Genomic DNA, 24,849 nt, shown 5'->3' with positions numbered 1-24,849 from the left:
CATTGGTAGCCTCATGAATGAAATGAGTCACATGAAATGTACCAATGTGGCAGTAAAAAAGAAAAAAAAAATCAATTTGACTGTGATAAAACTTGTCATGGAGTGAATATTTACAAACCTGCCACAAACAAATTAGAATGGAAGGCAGAAGTAAAGATAATTTTGAAACAACCTAGATACAAAAATGATATGGTAGAACAAAATTTCATTAATGTTCTTCAATGGACGTGTAATACTAATTTATTGATAATGGGAAAGGTAAATACTTGTGCATGTATTTACAGTTAGGAAGTCTTGTTTGACCTCATATTGAGATCCAAGAATCATCTCCTCTAGTTTTCTAATTTAGATAGTTTGTCACTTGCTTTTAGTCTGTCATTTACAATAACTCATTCCAAGAGTGAAAATCCACCAAATTCTGACTCTGACTTTAAATAACTGCAAAAGTCAAATAGTACTTTGCATATTGTACAGTCCCTTATACTGCGTATTTCATCACTAATACAAACCATGTAAAACAACGTGCAAATGATGGAAAATCACTGTCATTTTATAGAAACAAGATTCATACAGCTTACAAGGAGCTTTGAAGCACAGTCAGCAGTTGACAGCAACAGATATCAGAAGTGTATAGCCTCTTCTTAGATATCTTTGCTATCATTTCTATGAGCGTGAAATGACACAGCAACAGTGAAACAAATTGTGACCTTAATAATGTAAGTTTCATTTTGCTGTATAAAGTAAAAATTTATAACACAAACTTTTTATGTGAGTGACAATTAGGGAAATGAGTAAAATCCTACTGCTTTTTCTGATTAGAAAATTATAATTTGAAATTTATTTTCATGAAGCAAAGATAAAGAAATTGTCAACCACAACATACAGCTTTTGGTTGGCACTGTTTATACACCAAGAAATGAAGTCTCCACCTGTCTGTACTAGGTTTGGAGAAAATGTTTCGGATTCCCTGTTCTCTTTTATAGCTTGGGTCCTGTAGTTTTGAGTTTACAAGAACTACACTTCTGCTTGAAATGCTTACATGGTATCTGAGCTATTTGTTGCTGTGTAAAGGAGCCCTGGTACTTTCATGGCAAGTATATCAGCAGAAAAAATAGTTAAAATCTGTTACTGTGGTATGAATACTGAATCTGCTAAGTTAGCTCCTTTTCAACTCAAGTTATTCATGTATTAAATTTATTTTGTTAGCAAAAGGGTTTGTCTGCTGGTTTTATTGTAACCCAGGGTAGTCTTGGTTTTTGTCAGTTTGTCATACAGTTGCGGATTACTGCTTTAAAAAATCTGCTTTTGCTAGTAATGAAACTGTAGTCCTTTGCCAAGTAACTGAATAAGGAATACAGCCCACAGGAGAATACACAAACAAAACAGCTTCTTGAGTAGTTCTCTGCATTCAGACCAAAATACTTTATACAGTGAACTTTTTTTTCTAGTCCCCAGTTTGCAGTGCCTCCCTTTTGGGGTTTTTATTTATATCTATATGGTACAAATAATTCTAATAGTGAGGTGCAATCTGTTTTCTCTAAGAGCATGAAGCACAAGGCCTTACTAGTTTTGTCCAGTATGTTTATAAATATATAAATGTATACATCATATTTTTTGAAAATATGTACAGTGTAAGAAGCTTTTTAATATTTTATTAGCAAATGCTGTTTTAAACAGAGAAGGGACAGGTAGTTTAAAGAAAGCTTATTTTTTCTAATTTTGCAACCTGGTTATTAAACTTTGTCCAAAAAGTGTAAAACTTTTCATTGAAGCAGAATTACTTTCTGTTAATGGTGGTAAAAAGCAAAAAGCTAAAATATTTAAAAGAGTTTCAATAAACCAACAGTCATTGCTGCTTTCCTTTTTACTGTTGGTCAAAATGCCACCACACACCCATATGCCATTTTCAGTTTCTGTACAGTAATTATAAAAGTCAGAAGATTTTGTGAAGGCCAGCAGAGCTGAGAGAGTAAGCTCAGTTACACAGATGCTCCAAGACCATCTTTTGTTAATTATCTAGCTTAGAATTAAGAACATATCTTATGTTTCAATAGGTCCTTTATGCAGTTCTTTCATGTAAGAGATGTTTTCAGTGCAGTCTTGTGCAAGCCTACAAGTTCAAGTCAAGAAGAAGCTTGATTTGTGGTCAACTGTATTAACCACAGTTCCCTTGTTAACTTCAATTTACATAATATACTCTGTCTTTTTAAATTCCTCCTGCCTCCTAAAGACTGGGATTTAAAACTTCGTCTTGTGTGGCAGCTAAGTCCCTCTCCTTGGATGTTTAATTAATGGGAGATGGATCTAATATAATCACTTTGTATATTGCAGAACAAAACAAAAAAACCTTAATTACATGACTCATGAAATTCAAAGGCAGATGAAGTATATTTATGGCATGAAGCTGAGTCAGAGGAGGTTTAGGTTAGATATGAGGAAAAAGTGCTTCACCCAGAGGGTGGTTGGGCACTGGAACAGGCTCCCCAGGGAAGTGGCCACAGCACCAACCCTGACAGAGTACAAGAAGCGTTTGGACAATGCTCTCAGTCACATGGTGAGACTCTTGGGGATGGTCCTGTGCAAGGCCAAGAGCTGGAATTTGATGATCCTTGTGGGTACCTTCCAACTCAGAATATTCTATGATTGTATTCTAGGTGTGAAGTACATATCATGTAAAGGGGCCATTTTTCAAAATACAGCCTATGGTTTTTGCTGGGGTAGGAGAGTAACACTAACCATGCTCTGTTTATTGCAAAATCAAAAGCACTTGCTCTCCTTTTCTGAGCAAAAGAAAATGTTCAGAATAGAGGAACCTGTGCTGTGTCAATTAGTTCTTTATACATTTAAAGTAAATCCTGAAACATAGCCATGTAGGCTGACAGGAAAAGTAAATGAACCTCATTGTAGCAAGACTTTCCTCCACAAGCCTTTTATGTAACTGTAATCACTGAAACACATTTCCACATAATCCTGTCAAGGATAGTCCTCTGGTTTTAAGCTTGGAGAAGACCGAGTTTGTGACACAGTAATTCAGACACTACCATGAGCCAACAGACAAAATGAAGTGCCTCAGTTTGAAATGACGACTAGACCGCCACGTCTAGTCTTAGGGCAGACTGGTATGAATGCCCTGCTGTCCCTGGGTGACATTCCCACCTAGTGCAGTCCAAGCCACTTGGGAACAAGCGTGCCAGGCGACAGCTAGCCTGCTGTGTGGGTGGTGTGGGAGGAGCCATTGATCCTCTTTATGAAAGTAATGATGTAAGCAGAAGCTTAAAATAATCTACTCTTCTAAAGGACATCATTTCATCTCCACCCTCCCAAATAAATAAGTCAAATTAAAGCACTCTTACATGATCCCCCTTCATTGTCACAACAAGGAAGTTTGAGTGTTACTTTTCCTGCTGGCCTCTTAAATTTTTGTAGTGGGTCTGCAAGGCTAATTTGACATTGCCAGTTGAAACCTCAGCTCAGTGTGCTTATCTGTTGTGATGAGACTCTTGCAGATCATTATTTTTGGTTTATTTGTACCAAATACTGGTCCTCTGTATGTTGACTGACTTTATTTCCGCCACCTCCACACTTTCGCTAAATATTCATTAAATAATCCATTCAAGCTCTTGAGAAGATAATCAAAAAGGAAAGTGGGTATCAAAAGTGGTAGTGTGGCAGAGATCAATTTTATCCTCTCAGTTGGAATTTTGGGAGAAATTATTAGACATGTAGGCATACACCCACAGTATCCAGCTCTGTAAGTTGTGCAGGGTAACCTCATTTGTCGGTTTGAGGGCTACAAAGTACTGCCAGACTACAGACTTGAATGTGTAATTGCCGAATTTTTCAGTTAAAATGTTGCAAATGCCAAAGTTGGTGCCTGTTGGATTGTGCTCTGTCTCTTGCTGTGTTCAGTCCACCATCTCTCTTACTACAGCAGGCATCAATGCATTATATAAGCTCATAGCATGAAGCATGTTTAAGGGCATAAGTTATGAAGTCACTTTTTTTTCAGTTTTTCTACAGCTCTTGGAATTGCAATGCAAACAAGTTTTTATGGGTGCTCTTCTAACTTAATTCTGTTACAGGTAGAGTTAAGCAGTCAGTTTTCTGCAACTACGGTGTTACTTGGAAAGCTGGGGTTTTTTGAGTATTTGTGAAAATTATAGGCGTTTGGGGTCATCTCCTTATAGAGGAGTTGCAAACTCAGTTGTAAATGTGATGTTTCATCTGTGGCACAAATGAATACATATTACTTTTCAATTTAACAAATGTTATTGCTGATCTACAGAATGAGTTTTAAAAAGCCCTACTAAGTTCTAGGACGAAATTATTAAGGTTTTTTTTAAGTTAAAGATGCTCACAAGATAAAAAAAGAGCATGTCTAAACATGCTTCTTATTTTAATTTCTTTTTATTTCTAGCCCAGCGGGAACTACTTGCTTAGGAAAGCATTTGTCTCCTGATACTTCACCTACTTTCATTTCTCTGATAACTAGGAAGTTACAGACTGCTCATTCATGCTAGTATGGCTTAGCATATACTCTTGCAACTAGTCCAAATGCTATAGCAAACAAAAGAGAAGTTATGGTTTATTGACTTGTTGACTGTATTGCTGTTAGTGCAAGCTGTTTGGATGACCAGCCTGTAGAGGAGGATTTTTGAACTGCTGCTGTATCCAGAGAGCTTATTACAATGTGGAGCTGGAATCTATCCAGAGCACTGAAGCTTTCTTTTTCCCTGTTGTTCTCTCTATTTGGTTTTGTAGCTCCACTGTAGCTGCTTGTCCACTCTGGGGAACCAATTGCAGTGCTGGAAAATTAATCTTGCAATAAGTATTTGATGGTCTCTGCAGGATTATATCTTTGGAGAGGCAGCAGCAGTGTGTCATTGACTTCTTATTGCCCTCTGATGATAGTGTTTTTGACACAAATCTGCCTCATCACTGCCCCAACCCATGTGAGCTTACAAAGGAACTGTTGCAGTGAACACAAAGGATGATCCAAATAGTAAATGTGTGTATATTTAACTTTGGTAACACTTAAGGGCAAACAGTGTCAGTGAACAGTGGAATGATACTGCAGCTGTCCTGTGTGTTAAGGAATTGATGTTTTCAAGAAGGAGGTTTCACAAGTGCTGCAATTTTTAAGAAAAGTAGAGTGGAAAACATTTATTAACCGTTTAGCTCATTTCTTCCCTAAGTCATTGTTAAATAGAGCTCATGCTTCAGTTTCTCACATCTGTTGTGCCACTCACTGACTTTCCTGATAGATTGCTCCAGCGGAAGGATTGGTGTCTATACTAAAGAAGAGAGATGACAGAGACGGTAAAACGATTTCTCAAGTCCAGCAAAGACAAACAAAGAGAAGAGTGCGATTCCAAGAAATGGAAGACACATTGGATCAAGGTAATTTAAAGCTGTTAATTCATGGGTTGCACTCTTGAGGTGCAAATGATGCCGATCTTTTTGTTCACAAGAGCAAAGCAGGCATTCATTGAACATACTGTCTTGGTTTTTTTCAACTTAATTAATAAGTAAAGGTGATTGATCAAAGATTATTAATCTCTACCAGGTTTGGGTAACAAGACTACAGAAGGATACAATAAGCACACTTCCATTTTAAAGCTTGTCTGAGAATGAAGTCCCAATTTTTTTCATCTGACTGAATAATTTGCAAGTGGCAGCTAATGGAAGTTCTTTCATTAATGTTTATTGCTTAGAGGGTGGGAGGTGTAGGCTTTCTCCATAAATCCGTTTACCCTGTGGGTAAAGAGGGATGCAGAAGAAACAATGTGTTGTCCTTCTTCCACCAGTAGCTTTCCAACCCTTTCTAGTAGACCAGGATTTTAACCTTGCTTTATAATTTAATATCCATACATATTTGCTAGCCATCATTAAATTTGGCTTTACACCCTACCACCTTTTTGATGGGCTGAATAGCCTCATGAGAAATACAGTATGTTATTTTGTTCTGCTTTTCTTGGAGTTTAAGCTCTCTATTATTCAAACTAAAGAGATATTAAGAAAAATACTTTTGGTTGCTAATGATAGTACTTTCTATATCTACCGTGTATGCCAGCCACTAAATGGTATTAATTAGTGCTTAATAGTGCATTAAGCATGTCTAAAACATTCACAACCTAAAAGAGAGCGTATCCCATCTTTTCCTTGAAATTATTTTTAAAGTATTTATGTTTTAAATAAAATTTCAATTAGAGTTTCTTCTATGATTTTTTCCCCAAGGATTTAGTGATTCAAAAGGAAAGTTGTTTTATACTACTATTGCTATTATTTCAAATCTGATTTCAAACACGCACAAAAAAGCACATGAATCTTTCTTCTTTTTTTCTTCTTTTGCACTGTTTCTTCTCCCTGATGTAGAGTGGAGTTCAGAAATTTTCGTAGAGCCACATCAATCTAACAGAAGATGCAGATGTTTTTACATGCAGAGTACCAAAGTAATCTGACCCCAAAGTAAAATTATGAGGTTGTGAGGATGTAGCAGCATCTCTGCAACCTCTGGTATTGCTCTTACTCTGTAATAAACAATCATGGAAAGAGGTAGCAGAGAATAACTGAAATGTAAAATAACCCTTCACATTTCCCTGAAGGTTTTGTCTCTATCCTTACAGCCAAAATGTGAGAGGAAACACAAGCAGTTCATGGTAGCACAGTCAGTGTCATTACAAATTAAGCAAGAGTGTTTCTATTTGTTTTAGTTTCAAAGCTTTCATTTCATTTCAACTATTTCCATGAAGGAAGGCTTTGGCTGTGTGGCATTCTCATAGGTGAGTGCATTTTGCTTCTGTGTGGAATGAGTCCACAAGGGATACGAGCAAGGACAGGTACACAGACTGCAGAAACGAAGCTGTATAATTAGGTTTCTGAAAAGGCTGAGAAACATACAATTACTGCTCTGTATTTTGAGCATTATTAAGTGTGTTTACCTCCTGACCCATTCGTGGTAAAAACTTTTCTCAGATTTTCTCGCATGTGTTTGTATTGCTTTGTATGTCATCCTTTTTCACCTTTTCTGCTCTTATTTACAGATGAAGTATCTGGTGGCTCCTGTATTTTGCTGATCCTGCTGTGCATAGCAACTGTTTTCCTTAGCATTGGAGGAACTGCGTTGTACTGTACCTTTGGTGACATGGAATCCCCTGTGTGTACTGATTTTGCTGCCAACATGGATTTCTATTATACACAGATATTGCAGCGTATGGAAGAACTTAAACACTGGATACCCTTCTCATAGTTGAAATGAGCAGGGACAGCACATCAAGAGCTCACCAATGGTTACTGGAGAGGGTAGAAAAAAATCGTGATTTCAAGTTCTCTAACACTTGCCACCTGCGGGTGATGTGTATTTGTTGATATACTTTCACTTTTACTTAGAAATCAAGAAAATTTTAGTTTAGCAATCAGGTGGCAAAATGTTCACATCTGTTCACAATTGTAGCAGTGTGGTATGGGAGCATACCTTCACCCTTTTGAGAGTAGGCAAGTCACTTTTCATCAACTTGAGCAAGTGAAGAAGAAAGAAGAAAATTAACTATCTTCTATATTCTCTCCCATTGCCACACATTGTGTAAGCAATCTCTGGAAGCTTAGCAAAAGGACAGCTTTAATTTACAGCTGTTTGTGCAAAGGTGTTGCCTCCAGCTATCATGCAATAAGTCTGTGTTTTATGGAAACGTTATTTTTCTTCTAAGTCTTACTGTTTTTCTCCATATTTTTTCTCCTGGTGAGCCATGTAATTATTTGGTGGAGTGAGAAGACTGCAGCAGCATTCACGGAGCCCTCATTTGGTGATTACCAGGCTGACCCTGTATCTATAGCTTACAGTGAATATCATGAGTGGGATAAATCTGCTGGCAGATTTCACTAAATTTCCTGGACCTCTACTCTCAGTATTGTATGGGTTGATTTAGAAATGGAGGGTTAAAAAAGAAATCATTAGTTTCACTAAACACAGAAACAAAAGTAGGATGTTTAGTAAATTATTCATATTAAATAGTCAAGTGTCTTTGGCCAATTTTAAAGCACCTGGTAGAAGGTGTGGGGCTAACTGGCTTTTCTGTCCAGCCGTGTCACTGACTTTGAGTAATCACTTTGTGCCTCAATTTCTCCTCCATAAATGGGGAATAATGATCCTTGCCTTTGTCTATGAATATTTATTGCAATTAGGGCTCATGTCTGATTCATCCCAAATGAGTGCACAGAATCACAGAACTGTGGGGCTGCAGCCTCTCTCAATGAATGAATGTTATGTAAAGTGCGACTGATCCAACAGAAAAGATTCAGAGGCTCACCACAGATGTGGTGAGTATGTTAGTGGTCTAGGGCACTTGTTCCAGCAGATAAAGCACATTTGCATCCATTTGCCCTGCAGTTCTGAGACCTGTACTGTAAAATCTGATCTTTTTCTATTAGCTATACAAACGAATTTAGATCAATACAAAGAGTCATTTTAAATGGGTATTTCTATTGCTTGGTGCTCAGCCCTCCCTGCGTGGTGGTATGTGAAAGAAACACTGACAGGACAGTGAAGGTGAGAATTAGATACACAGGCCTTTGGCCTACACTGGTCAAAATGTGGCAACTCTCCTTGCACAGAGCATAATGGTCTAGCCCTGCTGAAGTGTGAAACAATTCCTTTACACCTCAGGAAACAGCATTTTTGAGGGATCCGCTTCACTCCACTCCGTGATTTCATGCTTACTAACATTGTATGCTGCAGTGTGTTCAGGTTTAGGATATCGTTTTGTAAAATGCTATGAAGTGAAATCTTCAAAATGCTACTCAGAATTATAACGTTAAATGATCATGCTTTCTGGCATTCGCAAGTAAATTGTCCCTCTAGTGAGCTTGATTGTTCCTAACGCACTGTTACACTTAACGGGTTTTTAAAGTGAAATTTAAAATCATGTTTTTTCTAGAATAAACTGCATGTATGATTTCTCTTTTTGTTTTCACTGTGAAGGCTTAGTTTATTTATACCCTACGGAGCCTCGCGTGCAGCTTTATGTTAAGCTAGCAAATTTAAAATGCCCAAAGTAATGAAAACTTTTGCTTTCAGAATGAAACTTGAGAACAGTAGTTTGATATATTTTTTTGTTTGTTGTCCTCAGAGTATTATAATGCTGGGCTATCTCAAGGAGAAAGGGAAAGACACTTTTGTATTTTAAAGTGTTACTGGCTGGTTCAGTTTATTATTTGAATTCTGGGTTTGTTTGTTTATTTATTTAGTTCATCTTTTAAAGAGAATCTTAATTTTCTTTTTTCGTAATTTACCTACAGAGTAATTAAAATGCATGCATTCAGTTAAAATATGTATTTATAGTGATTATGTAATTAGAATGTATTTTGGGTTCTGTAACTTTGCGTTGAGTGTTTCAGGATATTAAGTTTATTCCTAAGGAGACAACTGTTGATTTCAGGTTAAAAAAGTCTTTTAAACTTTTTTTGCATTTCATCACCAAAAAGATCAAGAAGTATATATATATCTATTTATTCAAAAATTTATCAGACATGGAGGCCAAGGATCCTCTACTTCTAGGTTCATTTAATTAAAACTATTTTAAAATAATTATTTTATTTAAAACTCTAAAGCTATTTAAAGTCAAAGCAATTTTTAATTTAGAAATTTCAGTTTCAAATCAGTAGTCCAAATCCTGGTATGTTTGCTTTGTGCTGTATTCCTTGCACAGTCACTAATATCAGCAGAACTGCCTCCGAGAAGATCATGAGGAGGTTGGGCACCACTTTACCAACATGTGCCCCTTGAAAAATGAGTGACCAGGTGTTCTGTGTAACTTAGCTACCTTATACTTGTTACTTGGAGAACCTCTCCAACCTTCCCAACCTATACCAAGGTACCACACCTGCAAAGTCTCTCAGGATTTGGAGGAGCAGAAATGGCACACACACATGGGCTGTCCAGCTCCTTATCTGAGCTGCTCACTTCTCAGTTGCAACCAAGTATCCAGTTTCTGTTGGCATTCCTTTATAAAAAGCTGATGATATAAATTGTTGGTTCGTGTGACAATTCTGTTGGAGCAAATAGATTGCATGGTTTATAGTACATTATCAAACTTGTAGTTACCAACACAACAAAATTTGCTTTGCATTGGAACTCCAAAGAGTGTGTGGGTAGGCCTGATATTGGCCTTCCTATATACTCTGTCCTTTAGACTGCTGGTGACATTGCTTCCACCTGGGTGACCTCAGGGTTTAGGATCTTACAGTCAAGTAAATCCAAGTGAAAAGGAATAGTGGATTTGAGCAGTTATTCCTCTTTTCTGAGTATTTTGAGCTAAAATAATAGCAAGCAACAGCTGAGATTGTTTAAGGAAGAAGAAAACAGAGGAAAAAGACTTCTCCTTCACGCGTACTTGGTGCATTTAAAAGCCATTCAGAGAATGGTTCTGTACTTGACAGTAGTTAAAAGTAATTTCTTAAAATATGACTGGATTTTAGGCTGCTAGTACCTTCAGAGAAGTTGTGGCCACTTAATCACCTGCAGAACTCTACTAGAAACCCCCACCCTCCTGTTTATTCTTTGACCATAATTATTTTGAAGAGATTCTTGTGATAAAGAAAAAACAATAAGAGTTTTGATGTAGATTCAGCACATGCTACCAAAAAAGAGCTATTTGACAAGAGAAGTAAGGCACTCACCCCAAATAACCTAGACTACACCAAAAAAAAAGCACTGTGATGTAGCATAGCCACACTATACTACAGGCTTGTTTTCAAGATAGTGTAAGAAAGCAGAGATTCCATAGCCCAGATATGCCAGCAGAAGTCTGTGATCTAGACACAGCCTGTGTTTTAAATTTTTTTCATTATCTTTGCTTTCATACTTGGAAAAGGCATAGCCCTGGTGACAAGCAGTAAGAAGTAGTATAAGGAAAAGGGAAACTTTTGTTTAGGGTTTTTGGTAGTAAAGGGCAAGTTTGAACTATCACATAAGCAGAGTACATTGGAAGTCCAGATTCTTGTGTGACTGGGTACTGTTCCACTTAATAACTTAAAGGGATGTTACCCTCCTAAAGGAATGTTTGCTTGCTTTGTACTGTAATGTAAAACCAAGAACATCTGAAAGGAATCAAAACTATTTGTAACAAATTTAATTTAAGCTTCCTTTAGCAAAAGGAGTAAGTAATTGTCTTTGAAATCATCACCCAAGCTTGTAATTTAAATACTGTAGCAAAAAAAATAAAAACTGTCCCAAAGAAAATACATTAACCTTTTTTTGGATACTGTGATTACTAAATGTCTAGAAAGACTGAGAAGATTTTCTGTGAAATTGAAGTAAATGAGCAGTACCTCCAGTAAGAATTTAATGGTCAAGCCTAAACCAGAATGGAAAATGAGGATAAAACATGTAAGGTTTGGTCTGGGTTTTGGTGTAGTTTTCCTGGGTTGGTTGATTTGTCTTTGTTTCAATAGTTAAATGAAAACCTAGCGTCCTCACAGAGCCTTGTTCCTCTAGACAGGTGGGTTTCAAGTACTAAAATGTTGCCTTACTGCATCATCATGAAAACAAATGGACAGGTGGTAAGTTTCAGAATTCCTAGTAATTAGGGGGTGACCTGGATAGTGGTCACAGGACGTTCTGCCCTCTGAGCTCAATTAAATAAATAAAAACCCAAACAGTTGCAATGCAACCCAACCCAGAAGCCTATGATTTGAACGGGAGCATGCCAATGTTACATTCTGCAACACTCCTCCACCCGCTTTTATTCCTTCAGTCTCTCTCCCCCTTTACCATTTCTTTCCCAGTATGAAATAGCATGTGTTTAATCATTCACAGGACCATAAGGTAACTGAGTTAGGAAGGGACCTCAGAAAGTCTCTAGTCCAACCTTCTACACAAGGCAGGGTCAACTGAGATCAAACCAAATTGCTCAGGGCTTTATCCAGTCGGGTCTTGAAACCCTCCAAGGATGGAGATTGTACAACCTCCCTGGGCACATTCTTCTGCTTGGCTGTCCTCAGAGTGAAAAAGTTGTTCTTTATACCCTGTCTAATCTCTCTTTCAATATGTTGTCTCTCATTCTCCTGATACACACTGCTGTGAGAAAGCTTCTTAGTAACATCTTCATAAAAGCAATCCCTTCTCCAGGCTATACACTGTGTTTTCTAACACTGTCCCTCTGATCCTTCTCACTTTCTTGTCCACAGATTCTTCTTTCCTAACAGGGATCCAGTGTTCTTCTATTAGAATAGGGATCCTCTATGCTTCTCCCTTTCCTCTTCCACCTTACACTCTCAAATTCAATATTAAGTTTTAGAAATCAGAAATGAGGCCACAGGCAAAACTCAAATAGCAAGTACAACTACTATTCATTAAAAACTATTGATGACTATCACTGGTTCATTAGTGTATAGCAGGGATTTCAGAATTTCTGCTGATTCTTGTACTACTCTTAAATAGCTGGTATTTAAAGGATCACATGTGCCTCAATGAAATCATCTAAATATTTTTCTCTAAAACAGCTACCCAAGGAAGCCTAAAATATTTAATTATAAAGTCCTTTTTAAAAAATGAATTTTTTAGACTTTGAGTTTTTTTAAGACTCCTTTATATTATTTGTGATTTGTATTACTTTGAATTAAATCTCATGGTAATTCTTGTTTGTCATAACATGACCCCAGGGTTTACTGCATTCAGTAATGTCCAAAAATTGTGGTTATCTCTTGAAGAAAATGATGATGGGGAGTAGATGCATGCTCTGACAGCTATTACAGAATTGATACCAGTGAATTTCAGCAAAAATTGTGCACTTGGGTTCAACTTGAACTTTTAATATGCCAAATATTCTAAAATAAAAAATGTAGAGACAGCACTGAAGCACATCCAACATTTCTAAGGCATGTTCAATACTAGACCAAAGTCCTCCATTAATCTAAAATTGTTAAGCTGCTCTTTCTTGAAAACAAGTTTGAATTCATCTTCACATGACAACAGATCCATCAGCTTTCTCCCTCTGCTTTTTGCCAAGGAACTGTCTGGCAAAGTGTCATCTTTTAGCCAAGTTGGGCCCCTGATGTAGGACTCATTTGTTAGGCTGTTGGGAAGTTTCCAGTAGCACTTCTGTCAAGTGACAGTTAATGACTGTGTCCCATTTCATTGCCTGGCAGTGAAAATGAGTTTAAGCCCCGCCATTGTGCTTTCATAGACTGATCAAATTTAAAGCTGTTACCAAAAACAACTTTGAGAGTGAGAGCTGTATGTTTTTCAGAAAGTGCCATGTGCCAAGTACTGTGATGAGAAAACTTGACTGGTTTTCCCAGTTTTGCTTAAACATGTCCAGATTCCACAACTGCTGTTTGCAATGCATGGAAGCTCATGCAGTGGTTCCAGTAGTGCACTCCTTAAGCTGGCCAGAAGTCATTCTGTTCTCCTGAGCTGGCAGCCTTGCACGAGAAGTGCTGGATCAGAAGTGGTGAAAGCATATATGCACTAGAAGTTGAGCAGCATGAGGATATTGATACTTCCATGTAAACCTTTCATCTCAAAATGTACTTTCTTTTAAAAAAACCCTTTCATCTAGGAACCACTCATCAGGGTTTTTTCATATCTTTTTCTTAGAGAAAGACAGCATTAAGCCAATTCCTCTGTTTCTTCCCCAGAAATAGGAATTAATGGTTTTTATGCCAGAGAAAATATACATCTTGCCACGTGATGCTGAGAATCCTCATGCTTGTACAGCTTTTCTGCCAGAATTTCTAATGAAATTGGTAGATAGTCTCTGAAGCTATGAGAGTAACAAGAATATTTTCACACTACTTTTCCCGAGCTAGCTGAATTCAGTGCACTACAGAAAGGACTTGCAGCAAAAAAAGGGAGCAGAACGTTTGAATCACTAAGGATCTGTACAGTCAATTTCAATCTACCATCAGAGAAACTGGCAGGCTTGGTTCAAAAAGACCCACCATAAATAATAGAAAAGGTTATATTTGAAAAGAGTTATAAAGAAAAAAAATTATACTGAGGTTTCTCACTGACTTTTTGAAGATTGAGACTTTTATGTAGAAGTTAGTAAGTTAAATAAGGGGAAACAACTTCTCAAGGTTGTACAAAGGTAAATACCAAGTATCTTATGGCTAAAAGGGCTGCAGAAATTATATAATAACAACCTTAGATCAAATATGGTAATTTTTTTTTTGTAAAGGTTAAAAAATATTTCTGATAGTAAAACCCCCCATCAGTGATGGGGGTTTTTTCATGGGATTTTACAGAAATGGAAAAAAATGCAAAATTGTTTAATGACATCAGGGAAGAAAAAGGACTAAGGGTTAAAATATTGCTGAATTCTTTGTAGGACTCCTTAGGAGGAATTAAAGTGGTTTGTACAAGGTCATGTAGCAGGAAGAAGCAGAGTAGGACCAGAGCTTATAAATCCTATCTTCTGATCTTTTGTCTGTTACCAGTTCCCTCTAGGACAACACAAATTAGGGAAGATAAATGAGTACCTTTTGGTCATGGTATTTTTTAAGACTTTAAGATATTTTTATATTCTCATAAATTTTGTGGTGATCTTAAGGAATCAATTTTATTCAAGGGTTGAATTTCCTCTCTAGTATGCAGCACTAAGTCTAAATGCCATTTTAGCATATTTTTAGTACTTGATATCATCATAGCCATGGTAGCTGGTTGCTATTTATGTGTATTAAAGCAAATGCTATCAACAGACCACATGGGAACACAAAGTATAATGGCAACTCCTATTATCAGAAAATGAGGCTCAAGCTGTCTGTAGTCACTTCATGTTTCACAATCTTACCCTTACTACTCATGCTCTGTTAAGTACCAGGAAAGTAACAATGCTCAGCAGAATGAGCCCTGCTGAGAATCCTAATCAGGCCACAATCTTGCAACTCTGCTGGGCTTCACACAATACCTATCCCTGTGCCAAGAGTGAGGAAACAAAGCAACATGGAAAGAAATCACAGTCACCCGACCCTGCCTCCCAGAAGAAATAAAGTTCTTGTGAGGCACAGGAATGTTTTGACCATGAACTGGATGTTGTCATCACTGTCTGCAAATGTGAAAGATGAAAATAATTTCAAATGTTCTTGGTGTCCCTCAAAATGCCTTTAATAACCCTTTTTTCATTTCAATTTTTGTATTGCTGAAAGCTTTCTCTTAGTTGAAGGCAAAGAAGAAAATTACACAGTGTTTTGGGTTGGGGTTTTTTTGGCATGTACTCTCTCTTATATTTTTCTATAAATACAGCATTACTTTTCTGAGTCAATTCACTGGGCAATAGCCCATGGTTTACCTGCAAAGGCAAAATAGATGGCCATTAGCAGTAAATGACTCATGTATTATAAAACAGCTCCATTAAAAGGAACCATCCCCACTGTCTCATGCAGTAGGATGATGAAACTATTTTCAGGGAATTAGCTGAATTTTGCAATGGAGAGCAAGCCTTGCACAGCCCACCCACACTGCCAGCTCAGTCTGGCAGTTTGTTCGTCTTTGTACTGGGACTTTTCACAGCTACCATTGTCCCAGTAGAGAGCAGCCAGGGAGGCAAGTATTCTTCCCTTTGCTCCTTTGACCACAGAGATGACCAGCAGCTGCAGATCTCTCAAAGCCAAATGGAACAGTAAAGTCATCTGTAAAGACATCTGGAGTTTCAGTCATGAAACTCCAAAACTGCAGATCAAATGTTCTTCTTCAGGATCTGAGCCTGAAATTGGTTTGCCTACAGTTCAGCATAGAAGAGACTGTACACTGTGTCCTGTGGTCCTTTCAGGAGTATTTCAAAGCACTATCCCAAGCGCTCCCAAAAATGTTATGAGAATCTAAACCTGCTGATCTTCCACAAGTAGAAATATGTAGTATGAGGACTGAAGGCTTTAGGATCCCTGAACAGGAACATCATGGCAACCCTGAAAATACTTGCAGAAAGTTCTGAATGGAAAGAGTGCTGCTGAGACTGCCTCAGGATTTCAATATCACTCAAATAGGATCAAGAAGGACAGACTTCAAATAGTTTCTTAAGGAAAAAATGCTACATTCTGTGGCACTTACCATCACAGAGCACTTGGCATCACAATCATGAATTCAAATATGGTTTAACAGCTTACACTAGGACACAGACAGGGCAAGTTTAAAACTACTTTTTTCGGTCTCTGCTCTGAACTGCAGAAGATCACTTTCTTTCCAGGTCTGCCCTTATATTCTTTTCTATTTTATTTTCCTCAAATCTTTATTTCTGCCCCTGAACAACATCCCTTTTAACTAATTGATTCAGTGTTTTCTTGATATGGCCAGAGAAGAAAAAGGCTGTGGCTGAGAAAGGCTGAAGTAGGCTTGAAGTAATTGGGAGAGAGAGTTGATTAAGTGATAAGAACACAAAACTGGAATTTGGGAGGGTTTCATTTAACTGTTAGCTCTCCCACAAATTTTCTATATGGTCCTAAGCACGTCACATAATTCTCCTGTATTTCAGTACCCTGTCCATGTAACGGGGACAATTCTCCTTTAATGCTCCCTGTGGCTTATGTAGCAATATGCATTCTAATGATCCTTATAGTGAGTGGAGTCATGGTAATTTCAGAAGTAAAACACTTTAAGCAGTATCAGGAGCTTGCTGATGAATATGATAGCTGCTCGAGAGTGGCTGTAGGACAGAAGTATTGAAAAATAGAGAGATACATTTTAGTATTCCTGCCAGTTTTTGTGCTGTGCCATCAGGTGAAGAAATTGCAACAGGTTTTAATTTTTTAATTTTTTGGGGGGATGGCTTTAGCATCTCACATATACTGTGAGATTTTACAGCTATTTTTAAGCTAGGTGTAAAACTGGTTTTGCATCCTAGCATTGTCCTATGGGAGTGAGGGGTAAAGCCAGTTACTTGATGGACTTCAGACTCTGGTATCTGTGGAGCATAGACTTGTTGGTCCTTCTCACTTTATGCTATTAATGGTCTTAATATTATCAGTGGTCTCTGGGATGTGTGGAGGGGGGGTGTGTGGACAGAAACAGACTGGAAAATAATGATCAAGCTGTTTTTTAAAGTGTTCATAATAAAAGCTTTAAGAGAGAATCTGAAAGTCTGTCCCCCAAACTATTCGCATTTATAGCAATTAAGCTTTTTGCTACTTTGTGACTCACTGGAGTGTCAGGATTAGTTGGGATTTAGTGATTTAGATAAATTTAGTGATTTAGATTCTCAAGTTCACTGAGAAATTGCTCATCACAAGCTATTTGCTGGAAATCTTGAAAATAATGTGGGGAGGCTCACATAAAGGAAGAAATGAGCCAAATTAAGTTACACCTTCTGGTACAAACACAACCTAGAAATTCCCTAGTGCAGCCACCTCCAGAAACATCCTTCTGTCATAGGTATTAGCTATGGAAACTGCCCTTGACTGCAGAGAAATTTGTGTATCTTGCCTGCTGGTTCTGTGGGTTTTTTCCCTTTTAGAAGAGACATCCTTGTAGGTTTTTGTGCAGAAGGTAGAGGTTATAGCTTTTGCCCAGTTTCTTCCAAATATGTACCCAGGTGGTGGCAGAGAAGAGTGATGTTATCATAATCTCTTACAGAAATAGAAAAAGATAATGATCACCGCAGGTAGCACTCATTTTTTGGTGCTATTGGTACATTTCTGTGGACACATTTTTCAAATCCATGCATATCCTATTCTTTTCAGTTGATTCTGGGAGTACTAAATAGAGAGAAGCCACTATTTAATGCTATCTATCCCTGTGTCACACAGGAAAACCAGAAATGGACATTAGATGAATAATCTTATCAGCACCTATTAAAATTCATTGTTAGCCTTTGTGGGCTGGGGTACTTATCTCAGCACATCTCACCGAGGTGCGGCTTTTCAGCAGTCATGATTTCCGAGGTACACATGAGTAAATGGTAAAAACATCTTTAGGAGGGGGAGGGAAAGGCAGGTCATGTAATTAGATGAAAATAGGTCACATGACTGGGATTTTCCTGGTGATTAAATACTCATTGCTGCCAATTTATTCAAACTGGGGAGGGAGAGAGGAGCAAGGGATGTAACTATTGTCCTTTCTTCAGGCTATTTCTTGTTTCTCATTGTCTCTCGACCTCAAATATCTCATTCTACAAAAAAAATTCACAGACTCCTGCTGCTGCTTCTGTTACTGTGAGAAGCACTGTTTTTTTAATTACTGATAGACTATGCTGGAAATGTCACCAGAGCTGCATACGGTCATTACAGTAAGTTACTTGCTTCCTTTTGAGTTTTTCTCCTTTGGAAGAAGAATTTTATTTAGGTGTACTGCAAATTTCCAGTGTAACTACCTTTGAATTTCAAAATCACTTCAAACCAGCCCATGGCCCATGCATGATATCTGTATTTGGCTCAAATTGCACTAGTTTAATGTGAATTGTAGAGCAGCCTTCTCTTAAATTATCCAAAATTGTTGGCACAGATCAAGTCTTCTATCTTTGTAAGGCAATTTCCCAATGTTTACAAGAAAGCCTTCAAACACTGTAGTTAAATTAGTGCTAATCCATCACTTCAAATGAATAGTTTCTTAAACAGAACCTGATGTGGAGGAGGCATTTCAACTAAGACCTGAATCCTCTCATTGAGTAAGGAAGGCAAAAGGAATACTGAATAGCTTCCCAGTGACTACACGAAGAGGAATCCTAGAAACAACAGGATATGTTAATGTAATTAAAGACAACATCATAATACATAAGTACCAAAAGCCCAAATCACAAAGTCCAAGCAGTCTTATTTCTGGGATATGAGGCATTGACTTTACAGTCTGAATAAACTGTGCTCTTCAGAGAAGCAGCAACAGAGCTGCATTACTTTAAAATATGTAGCTCCATCAAAATCAGAACACTCTATTAGGCTATTTTCTTCCAGAACAAAATCATAGCAAAATGGAAAAAGGCTTTTTGATAGTCTTGCAACATCATTTCTAGCTAGAACAAAGCCAGAACTGTATACTCTCACAAGCGTTCTTGCACAGATATTCTTGTACAGTGTTGTCATTGATCTTTGAATCTTGGAGGTATGTATTTTATTACTATTGTAATTAGCATTTAAAACACAGTATGTGTCATACTACTTGGCAATGCACAGGTCCTGGTATCATGAGGGTTCTGTATATGCTTTACTTCTAGTATATGTCTGTATCTCCCCAAACTAGGGGCACTGAGTACACAGACAGACCTCCTTCCATCCCCTAGATATGCTGTACTTGCCTACAGGGAATAGCACTGTAAAGGCAGCCTGGCTCCCCAGACACTGCACTTCTGCCCCATACTTTGACAGGACATGCCTGGGGTGTAAGGGTGCTTAATTTCCCTCCCACTCTTTCTGCGAACCCCATAGAGGAATTTGATTTCAAGTACATTTGACACATACCTAAAATTACTAAAATGCTTTGAGACATTCTTGAGTTTAAAAAAATAAAAACTGTTAAAAAAAATGAAAAAGATCTTACTGTTATGATTTGACACCAATAGGATTTAATTTCAAGCTACCTATCTCATATTTTTTCAATAAAAGACATACTGAAAGAATCCCATAACTGTCTGCTACCACTTTCCTGTTGTTTCTATATCTTACTATCCTGGTGTAAATTTTATCTCTTTGCTTCTTCTAACACTGCACTTCATAAACTGGAAAGCAGCATGACTTTTTCCTTTTCATGACACTGCCTAATTCCTTTTCATGACACTACATCCTGATATTACCAGTTTTTTCCTTCCTGGTTAACAAGAGAGTCTGGAAATATATTTTAATGGCAGATTTTATTTTCCTGCAATTCATCTTTTTCATGCTGTCTGGGTAATTTAATTTGTTGTTGACCTAGTTCCAGTTATGAAAAATTAGACTATTCATTATCACAGAAGCTTCATCTTTTGGCCCTTAAAATAATTAGACTTTTAAAAAATATATGTTATAGATTATTAATAAATGTTACAATATTTTTCTTATTGAGGTTCTTGTTTCATGTGAAAACATTTTCTTTGTACACAGCCTTGATAATTCTTCTTTTTTAATTGTAAGGTGTAATTACCACCAGGAAGGGTGACACTCAAATTTAGTCATGAAGTAGTATTTGATCAGCATAGCACATGATGTGGCTGTCGCAGACACTGTGGCTTCATTGCATGAATGTTTCCCTCCAGCGATATTGAGGCAGAAGCAGCCGCTGTAATTAGAGGTTGGAAACCCATGTTGTGTAATTGGTTCTGCAACACTGCACAGAATGAGTGACCCTTTTAAAAAGTGGAAGAAGACAGAAAAGCAGGTTAAAAAGCAGGTTATCCGAGTGATTCTTGCTAGCTCCCTGCTGGTCCTGCCATCCCCTGTAGGTGACTGATTCTCGCTTGCTTACTCTCACTTTGGCAATCCTGGGAGGAGCAATCAGTTCTCTCAAAGGTTTTTTGGCAATTTTTTCTGACTTCTGACAGGTTTTGGGGAGGAGCTGAATCTAACTGACCTTGGAGAAAAGGTTGCAGCTGTGAGGGTGATGACAGACTTTTTTTCATTCCACCTAGAATGGGAATTTTCCTAGTTCCATCAGTGAATGACTCATTTCCTGGGCAGCTTAAGTCAACATAAACCTCTGGTGTAGGTAAGGAAAATGCAATTGTTGCTAATTATAATTTCCAGTGGACCTAAGGTAAGTTCTTTTTTTCAACTACAGTTTAGATTTGGATGCAGGTCCAAGGTTTTGCTGCTTGGCCAGAAACTTGATGGAATCTTGGACAAATTCCCAAAGTGCCTCCAGGCACTCCAGGTTTCTAGGGTGGCAGGTTCCACAGAGCAACATTCCTGGAGCTGCTCTGTGATTGATGCTGAAGTCTGTAATAATATGGTCACTATAAATGTTTCTGCTGTTTTCCATTCTAAGCATGGATTTAGAAACACTCCATGGAGACCTTTGTGCTATCCATACCTACCAGACTCCTTTGCCATTCTGTTTGTCTGCCATAGGGAATTATATGAGTGAGGGAGAGATGCAGCTACATTTAATAGTGAAGCTAGCTCAGCTTGGGAGAAAGCAAAAGGGCCCAGGGGAATGGGAGGGAATAAAACTGAAAACATTACAGCCACAGCTTTTGGATTTGAATGAGGGAGAAACTCCTCATGGGCCTTAGTTGTAAGGGTCATTTAGGGATATCCTCTATGCAGTCCAGAATCCTTACCTGCTGCTAAGCCATTATAGAATATGTTAGTTGAGATTTCAGGCATTTTATAGAATCAGTTTTTTCTAGGAGACTGATAATCAGAGCTAAGGGCCTCCTCTGTTGTGTTTTCAAGCCTTTGTGTTTTATTCCAGATCCAACAGTGGTTTTGTAGTCTCAGCTAATGGGTCTGTATTCTTACTAGAGTGCATTTTTAACATAAAAACTTCTGTCCCTTGTGGCTATGGAGAAAGAAATATTTTAAGAAGATTGAAGCCTCAGAAACTGAAAGTAAAATATAAAAACCTCATCTTCACTAGATTGTTTACAACTATTCATTGTACTCAAATATTTCAGGGTCAGTAATATTGTCCATTACAGTGTACACAGATACTAGTTGTTTATATACATAAAACAGTGTTAAATCAGTCTCTTAGCCAGCAAAACAGATATTGCAAAGATTAAGACGTTATTAGGATATTTTGCAACCAACCCTAACCCCAAAGTCTTTGTGGGAGTTCCTCCACTTGGAGGATCTGAGGAAGATAAATGCCATGCACAAAGGATGACTTCTTAGTTATTTGCAAGCAAGAAATTGTGCTTCCAATTTATGAAAGATATTGTGCAGAATCAAAATGAGTTCTTGGTAATATGTTGCCACATCAAACTGAGGAGATGTCCTCTCCCTTCTTGTCCATCAGTAAAATGCAGGTAAGTGTAAGGTCACAGATCCATGTTTTTTCTGCACATTTGGCACTTTAAGATGCGTCAGAGGCAATGCAAAGAGGAAGTAAGTTAGAAGACGTGGAGGCTGGAGGCAGAGGGAATGAGCTCTGGGCACAGCTCGAGGGTTTCTAGGAACTGGAGGAAGACAGAGGGAAAAGCTAGAGACAATCTTGTTCAAGGAAGAGGCCAGATGTAACAGTGCTCCTCTAGTGTTTAGTCTAGTTTTGTGTACATCCCCAGTCTTAGTTTTGGCAGAAATTATTTTCACTTTCCTTCCTTCACTCTTCTCCACTGTTCCTTCAAGAGAGAGAAAATGGAGTGTGTGTGGGCTGATGATTTGAGAGAAGAGAGTATTGAGAACTCCTATGAAAAGAAAATTACACATAGTCTCTGAGAATGCTAAGCAGAAACCTCAAATCCAAACAAGCACCCAGATTTTTATTTCAAAACAAACGCTGACCTTTGTGCAGCAAGCACTTTCTAGGCTGCTGCTTGAAAAAACTTTTACACACCTTGTCGTTCTTCAGATTTTTCCTATTCCCTCCCTGCTTACATCTAAAGAAATAGCATCCACTCTGCAGTCCTGACCCTGGGGACGGGGAGCCATCCCCAGCCGGACGGAGCGGCACGTGCCGGGGGACAGACCCGTGTGACCCGCCCAGGCCCCCGCGGGCCGTGCCACCTGCTGGTCCCGAGGGTTCGGCACCTGCCTCGGGTTGAACCTGATGGAATCACACAATAGCCTCAGCTGGAAGGGACCCACAAGGATCATCAAGTCCAACTCTTGGCCCTGCACAGGACCATCCCCAGAGTCACACCGTGTGCCTGAGAGTATTGTGCAAACACTTCTTGAACTCTGTCAGGCTTGTTGCTGTGACCACTTCCCTGGAGAGCCTGTTCCAGTGCCCAACCACCCTCTGGGTGAAGAACCTTTTTCTAATATCCAACCTAAACCTTCCCTGGTGCAATTTCAGGCCAATCCCTCAGGTCCTGTCACTGGTCACCACAGAGAAGAGATTCCTCTTCCCCTCACAAGGAAGTTGTAGACAGCCATGAGGTCTCCCCTCAGTCTCCTCTTCTCCAGGCTGAACAAACCAAGTGACTTCTTCTGCTCCCCATACAGCTTCCCCTCAAGGCCCTTCAACATCTTTGTAGCCCTCCTTTGGATGTTCTTTAATAGCTTTATATCTTTAATAGGTTTATATCTTTCTTATATTATGGCACCAAAACCACAGTTCTCGAGCACTCATTGCCTGTTTTCAGGTGACTTCCATACTTAGATCCTAATTAGTTATTTTTAAGCTAAAATGTCCTAGTTTCAGTTTCAGCCTTCACTTGCTGCATCTTATTATTTATTCGTCTAAAGGAGATTATTAATTCTTCAAAAAAGTAAAATTCCAGTGTGTTGTGAAAAAAAATTTATAGATTAAGAAGCGCAACCAGAGTTCTTAATATTTACTATGGATATGAAATCATTCTAGCACCAATGAGAAAGTGTTCATTAGAAATAACCTTTCTTTGCTGCAGCAGGTATTGCTGTTAGGTATATAATGAAATATAAGGGCACTCTGCCTCCAGGCCCATTAAGTAGCTTTTGGTGGTGCTACATCAGCACTTGCTTTGTTTTAGTGATGTGTTGTTTTTTAACAAGGCCCTGGCATGCTGCCATTAACTTGGTTTTATGCCTCTTTGCTGCTTTCATAGCCACATGCCAGATGGTTTCAGCATTATATTCTTCCTCTGATATGAAATCTGATCACGGTTCTCCAAATTACCTTCATTCCACATGCTATATATTTTGTTATATATCACAGTGCATTCAGCTTAAACCAAACCTAGAAAATTTTGCACATCGTAGGCAGCATGTAGCACTGGTCAATGTCTTTGGAAGCCTCAATTACCACTGGATTTCCAGGACAGGGTAGAGCAACTGCTTTGAAAAAGTCAAACATTTTAGTGCATGATCAAATGGTGAACTAGCCTGGGAGGTGGGGAGACAATGCAGCTGTTTCTACTACCAGTCTTTAGGTGCTTCTCCTTCTGCTGAGATCTTTTGTAAAAACTAGCAAACAAAACTCCTGTTGATGAGTCTGTGATGAGCCTGATGTGGTGAGCAGGGAAATATTGCTGCTCAGTAATGTCAAATGCAGAGCTCCAGTTCTTTATTCTCTTTCTCATTTAGGCAAATTAACTTCCTCTACAGCACTCATCCTTGGCAGATGGGGTAACACTTCTCGTTCTGCTCTAATTAACTTCATACGCGCTCCTAAATGTGTACCTGGATTTAAGAACTCTGGAAATGAATTCTCAGTGAGGCAGGGCAGTGTGAGGACAGGAACTATGAGGGAACTACTTCTCTTATGCATCCAGAAAAGAGTTGGACTGTAAAAATTGTTAGTGGCACATATCTAGGAGGCAAGGATTTATTTTTTTTTTGTGAAACAGCAATCTTGAAAAAAGATGAATATTTATATAGCAGAAGCTAATTTGTGGTTGTGGCTGAAGGAGGCAATAAAATGCGGTCCCATGAGCATAGCAGAAATGATAACAAGACAGAGAACAGCGGCAGCAGGAAACAATAATGTTGGTGTCCACAGCTTGTCTAGACAAGAGGTTACAACCAACACAAGAGGTCCCACATTCCTCTGCTATTTAAGCTCATTGCATACAAAAATGTCTCTTTCATTCCTCATTCCAGGAGGAAATAATGAAACTGGCAGGCTGAGAACACACATGTCTCAGGCTGCATGTTCCATGAGAATTATTTTTGTCTATTTTAGATTTTAAAAAAAAATTTAAAAATTGAACTATTTTAAACATTTTCCAAAGTTTATAAATAGGATGTTATTGTAGTAGAACCCAAATCCTGACACTTAAATGAATTGCACAATCTCCTCTTTAGGCTTACAGTGGACATGTTTTAGAGTTCATATCTCATGTAGGAAATTGAGCAGTCTGAATTTAAAGAAAA

General features: G+C 38.3%; 1 protein-coding gene across 3 annotated transcripts in view; it reads left to right on the top strand.

Annotated features, from left to right (window-relative positions):
- CNST (consortin, connexin sorting protein) overlaps nt 1–11,244 on the top strand; it is a 45,875-nt gene extending 34,631 nt beyond the window's left edge. For 2 of the 3 annotated variants that reach the window (XM_018085260.2, XM_018085261.2), the window contains exons 10-11: nt 5,265–5,400; nt 7,044–7,249. In XM_018085260.2, the coding sequence (XP_017940749.1) occupies nt 5,265–5,400; nt 7,044–7,249 (342 nt within the window). Of the gene's footprint in view, nt 1–5,264; nt 5,401–7,043 lie in introns of all 3 variants that reach the window. The other variant, XM_008929787.3, reaches the window with a different exon arrangement.
- The last annotated feature ends 13,605 nt before the right edge of the window (nt 11,245–24,849 follow it).

The sequence above is a fragment of the Manacus vitellinus genome, unplaced genomic scaffold, assembly GCF_001715985.3.
Source record: "Manacus vitellinus isolate BGI_N305 unplaced genomic scaffold, ASM171598v3 scaffold_8_pilon, whole genome shotgun sequence".
NCBI classification, from domain to species: Eukaryota; Metazoa; Chordata; class Aves; order Passeriformes; family Pipridae; genus Manacus; species Manacus vitellinus.
This window is presented reverse-complemented; position numbering and strand designations above follow the sequence as displayed.